The sequence below is a fragment of the Falco peregrinus genome, chromosome 1 (assembly GCF_023634155.1).
Source record: "Falco peregrinus isolate bFalPer1 chromosome 1, bFalPer1.pri, whole genome shotgun sequence".
In the NCBI taxonomy this organism is placed as follows: Eukaryota; Metazoa; Chordata; class Aves; order Falconiformes; family Falconidae; genus Falco; species Falco peregrinus.
Genome location: NC_073721.1, coordinates 61,057,604 through 61,063,603, shown reverse-complemented (window position 1 = coordinate 61,063,603; position 6,000 = coordinate 61,057,604). Strand labels below are relative to the sequence as shown.

General features: G+C 37.6%; 1 protein-coding gene across 2 annotated transcripts in view; it reads right to left on the bottom strand.

The window, feature by feature from the left end:
• Positions 1 to 296: 296 nt before the first annotated feature.
• Positions 297 to 6,000, bottom strand: part of GALC (galactosylceramidase) — a 37,000-nt gene continuing 31,296 nt past the window's right edge. For both annotated transcript variants that reach the window (XM_027785114.2, XM_013298310.3), the window contains exons 16-17: positions 4,660 to 4,736; positions 297 to 2,922 (exon numbers count right to left, since the gene is read on the bottom strand). In XM_027785114.2, the coding sequence (XP_027640915.1) occupies positions 2,779 to 2,922; positions 4,660 to 4,736 (221 nt within the window). In that variant the 3' untranslated portion in view covers positions 297 to 2,778. The remainder of the gene's footprint in view (positions 2,923 to 4,659; positions 4,737 to 6,000) is intronic.

Sequence of the window (6,000 nt, the reverse complement as noted above, 5' to 3'; positions counted from 1 at the left end):
AAAAAACAAAAAACAAAAAAACCAAACAAAAAAAACCAAAAAACAAACAAAGCAGCAAAACATATATTGAGCGCTATAAAAAAAAATTCATTTTATCAACAGCACAAGTGATAATGCATATGGATTTTGAGATATTTGTTAATGAGGACTGTTTGGCTATACAGTGTCAGAAAAACTCTTCCAAGCCAATTAAGTTAATGCCAAGCATATTTATCAAGAATCACAATGGAAAAACTGTCAGCTTTCTTACTGGAGAAAACCAAGACGCATTTAGAGAAGGATTCTGCACAAATAAAGGGGGTTTAAGTGTTTTATTTGTCCATTTGGAATGATTAGTATTTATAATCAACAACATAAATCCACCCCTCAGTGAAAGACCTGACAGCTTGTTATTGCCAAACATATTGCAGCCAGCTGAAGGGTGAAGAATTACAGACATATAAAGATGAATAACATTATATCACCATTAAATCACACTGTTCATAACAGTTTAATCCTCTAACATTATAAATTAAAAGATTAGGAAAAAAAATCAACACTTCCAGTGATAAAGTACATTGTGTTTAAACAGTGCAGTTTATTACACTAGTGCATTAAAAAGTAAAAAACACCTGGACAGCTCCTTTGGAATAACTGCATCATTGCTGATCTCTCTCTTACACAAACACTGCTTGCAGCCACACAAGCTACCAGGAAGTCCAAGAAGTATCCTACTGGGAAAAATCCATCACAGCTAAAATAAGCTTATTCTGAGAAATACTTCTCCTATACTCATATTACTTGAATATGAGGACCTAAAGTTAGATTCCTTCACATCTGGAGTTACCAGTGACATCCCTTCAGAAATCAAGCAAGTAATGACAGATTTGCATCCATGCTTCAACCATCAAATGAAACTGCAGTGGAAAAATGGCTTTCATTTTTCACCCAGCTAAGTAAATAGTTACTTAATATTTGGAAGCCTTCCACAGGAGTGTTAAAGTTTAGTGGTTTGGACCATTTTTCAAGGTTACTAGCATGTATGGAACTTGCACGTATGACTGACTCCTAACCAGTCAATAGCAATATCAGTATAATAGCTAAAAGATAAAAAATACTTTACTTATTAGAGATGGAATTTTGATAACTCTTCTCCAAAAGCTACTTTGGAAGATAACCTTTATAAAAGTTTTCCAATAATGATTCGTATTACTCTAACTCTGTATTAGATGACAACTTCAATGACTGAAGTTCACACTTGAAACAGCCTCCAAAATACAGTGGATCAAAGTAATAATCTGTATAAATCAAAGTACCCTGCAAATCTGTTTCTCAAGATATCACCTGCTACAGAGGCCTTATCAAGTCTGTGGGACTACTTGCTTGTCAATTAAATTGGATGTGAATGTGAAAAGTAGACGGACACAGAGGGAGTGTTTCATTACGCTAACAGACATCATCTTCATTCCAACCAACAGCAAACAAGAAAAAATCAGAAACCAACCGAGTTTGGAATGTGTGTGACGAAAATCCCATTCAGTACCTCATTATATTCTCAATTATTATTTTTTGGGGGGTTGCACTTGGGAAAAAAAATAATGAAGCAACAGCAAAACAGAATCCCTCCTTTCCCAAGGATCTGAAATCGCCTCTGAACTTTACTCTGTAACACCTAAGAAAAGTTTAAGAACAGCTGCTATTGTGTCCTTACTACCGCCTGGCACACTAAACAATTCTGTCTGCATCCACCTGCTGTCACTCACCTCATGAACAGACTGCAAGCTCTTAAGGGCAAAGGCTATTTTTTATTTTCTTTTATAACAGGATGTGACAGTATCCACATCTCCTCTGTGCTACAGTAATAACAGGCTAAACAACATTGTTATGCTTTCATTATTTTCCGCTCTAAGCTTTAGATCCATCAAAAGCGAGAGGTCTTTGCCCAAGTTTCTAGGAAAAAAAGGCCAGTTTTTCCACATGTGACCTCACTTGGAGCATCCACCACGCAAAGTTTTTATTCTTTGTAACACCAAAGAAACCCACAAAACTATCATTAACGAGCAACTTACGGTATCTCTACGTCCATTTCAACCCCTTCATCGGAAAGAGGAGGTAGTTTCGAAGTAAGGCACAACCTGCACTGCCTAACCAGCCACAAGGCACATTTCCGTTCCACAGAAGATATGATCTATTTTAGGGCTAGCAATGGAAGCTGGAAGAAGCAATCAGGAAGAAATAATCAAATGTAACGTCTAGCCTCAGACTGTAGCAGAAAATCTGACCAAAAAATATTTTTTTTATATCCCTATAGAAAAACTTGGTACTTCAAATGAAATTTGAGAATGACAGACCTGCAACACTCTGGGGCCACTGGCTCATAGGGTTTAATGGCATTTAATTCTTTCTTTCAGAGTGAAAGGAATGGACACAATCATGTAACTTAAAAATGCAGCTTCAGATGCTCTGTTTTCTGTTAACTTCTGAAGTTATCTTAAAAGTGAGCTGGGAAGTTAAGATGTTATTAAAAGAGATTTAAATGCATTATTTTGTTTTCATCATTACCTTGAACTAAATTTTACCCCCCAAAACTCAAAGGGCAATAATCCCATAGGAATCAGGGGATAAAGTTACAGTCACGTTGACACCTATTCAAGTAAACCTTTAACAAGTAACAAGGACAGAATTCAGATTCCTTGCCAACAGATCAATCTCAGCATAGCATTAAGTTGTCCTCAAAGTCTGAACTGGCTCTTATTCAAAGTAATATGAGAAGCGGGCTCTCCAAATACAAAAGCCACCTCAGCTAGCTTCAACGTGAAAGTTGTCAAACTGTGCAAACTCAAACGAGCGAGTTCCCATAGCAGCCCAGCCATTACTTGGTTCAGAAACGGTGACATTCTCCCAGAGTGGATAACCATTTAACAGTCCTGAGGCAGAAGTGCCCTGTCAAAAAAAAGGAGAAAGTTAGCTTTGTAAAATCCAGTGATTGTGTTGACACTGAGCCTATTCACATGGGAGAAGAGACAGGGCAGAAAGATGTCAAATCAGCTTTCAACTACATTTCATGCATTTTCCATGCAGGAGCACATTTAAATATTGCATAGAAACCTCCAGTGCCTATCAGCCCTGTGAAACAGATCTGATGCCTTTACAGTGAATATATAAAAGGCTCATCTAACTCACAGCTTTGCAAACTCAGTGTAGAATCTGAAAGGTAAACTGGTTTTCCTCTTCTCTTTGTGTCAGGCTCCCTCAAACAAGCCAACTATCAGTGCCAACCTGGTACTGATTCTGCAAAATTAGGCAAAAGTCAAAAGGAGAGAGATGTATTTTAGTCGTTAAGCTGAGAGGAAGAAGGGACAGCAGAACTTTCAAGTATCATTCAAGCCATTAAAATTAAACACTGCGTCAGGAAAAGTTATGATTTATCTTGCCAGTGTTCCACTAAACAAATTTAGAAAAAAAGTGTTTTTACTTGTATTTCTTAATCTGAAAGACAGGCACAGGTAAAAGCAAAGAATGCCTTTCAAGAAGGAGTCAGCACAAGAATTCTTTAAAGAGAGCTCCACATTCTTCTCATGACATCACAGGCATATTTGGTACAAAATACTTTAACAGCACAGATGGAAGTTTGTTGCGTCATTTTTAAATCGCCACCAACGTTTTGTGTTTTAAATGATTTATGTTCATCTTCAGCACCCCATTCAGGTTAGCAAATGTCTTGGCCTGTTTTAAAGATGGCAATCACTGTCATAAGCATGGGTGTAGAGAAGCCAAAGGCAACCTATGTCCATTCCAGTGAATGCCTCAGGTGTGAGCGTCCCTTTGTCTCCCAACGTGAAAGCACAAATGACAGCTGCTAATACTCACTGACATTTCAGGATGAGGGAAAGACTCTGTGCATAATTTTAAGACAGTTTGCTTCCACAGATCTCTCCAGCTAAGATTCCAGCTTCCCCACACTTCAGGCCACATTACAGTTGCAAGGGTTATGTTAGGCAAAAGGATTAGGCATTCAGCGGAGGAACTTAAAGCCGTTTAGTGACTTGCACTAATGTCACACCCAGCTAAGTGCACAGGTATATTTAAAGTAGAGCTTGGGACTACTTTCCTCACCAAATGACGACTGCCAGCAGCGAGGGGTTGGTGCGGAATGTGGACAGGCTTCTTATTAACTGTGGCCCATTTTTATAGCACTATGCCCATGCTTTTTCAGTATAGGAAAGAGGGGTGGCAGCTCATCTTGAGTTCCCCAGTCCTTAACTAGCTCCCATACAAGGCCTTAGCATGCAAAAGGAATCTGTGGGAGCCAGACTTGTAAAACAGGCTATTTATTAGTTTACTGACAGTCTTCAGATCAGGAAGTCAGGTCATGATCTCTTCATTAGATTAAACAAAAGATTTGCCTCTCTAGCCCTCTTACCTCCCTCCAGCTTTCAACTCATCTTTCCAGTTATTTTCTATATCCTCTCCAGTTTCTCGAGGTGTCTTTAAAAATACAGGCAGCAGAACTTGGCATGGTATTTTAATATTGGTTTAAAATAACATAGATATTATTTATGTTTTAGATAGGGCAAACTAATCCAAGTAGACAGTCAATACTATAGCACAGTTTTGTCTAAGCAACTTAAGACTGGAAGTTTCATAACTGGTTTTCTAGCTTTTTGCTTGTGTCTTTACCTGGATGTTGAGAGTAAGCGTGTGCCACACGTTATCCCGGACACCAGAAAGTCCTTTCATTAATATTTCTTCTCCAGCTGCAAAACACACTTAAAGTTAGCAAAGTGTTACTTCACCCCTTTGCTGAGACTGATAAATACACCAAGCCAAAGGAACATAATACCTATTTTTCAGAAGTATTCAGGACTGACATCTTACCAATTTCAACTGCACCATGGAAGCCTTAACACACAAGCCTGGTCTCTACATTATCAGTGCATTATCCTGTTTTGCCAGGACTGCTTCTCCACTGAAATCTCCAATGCTCTTGGGTATCTGGCCTGAGATAAGGATTCCTCTCTAATAAACATATGGGTTCATGAAGTGTGACAGTAGCTATTGCTCTGCTTGTTCTATAGATCTGCTTCTTTATGTATTGGATATTTTTTAAATCAGAGGGTTTCAACTGCCACATCATCATGTTGCTTTGTTCTAGTGAAAACTTAAACTAAGCAAAAATTGGGTGTGACCGACACCTGGATGGAAGACCTGAAAAAAGATTTAAAAATGAAGTGCAACAAGTAGAATCTTCAATTATTCAGTAGACAGCTTTAGCTGCAAGTTAATTTAACATTCAGGCTCCCTTCTAGAAAAATATAAAGACCACTAAAAATATCTGTACAGAAAAAATTACCATACTGTGTAACAAGTATCTCAGTCTGAAATAATGAGGTGGTTAATCAAAATCCTCTCATTTCATCTAGGAAAAACTACTTCTGACAGCCTGAGAAACTAATTGGGTAGTGTTGTTATGTCTTATTAAAAATAAATATTGGAACTGATTCTGAACATCAGTATGTTTTTACATACAGCTGAAACAACTTAAGTTGTTATGGAGTTAGACATTGCAAAGTTTCTGTAGGGAGCACCACTACGTTAAGAGAAGCTCATGTAAAGCCTACTTTATGCTACCCATCCATGGTAAAAATGGAAAATAAAATAATAATTAAAAAAACCAAACAAAAAACCAACGCCTCTACACCCACCCCCAAAAATTAGGAGAAATGAGAAGCTACAGGTACAACATAGAAATTGAGACTATTTTTAAGGTCCAGTAGAGTAAAATGGGTCATTATAGGCTGTTTTCGTGTTAGATATACTGTAGATCTAGAAGTTGCACTTGACTCATCAGAAACCATTGAAAATTTTAATTTATATTCATGAAGTGAGAGAAAATGCATTTAAACAACAAAACCTGCCACTATTTCAAAGCAAATTAACTTCTAGCTATTGAAGCATTATAACACACTTTTGTGTGCTCTATAGATGAACACATATGAGTGTTAGCATCACAAGCAGAAT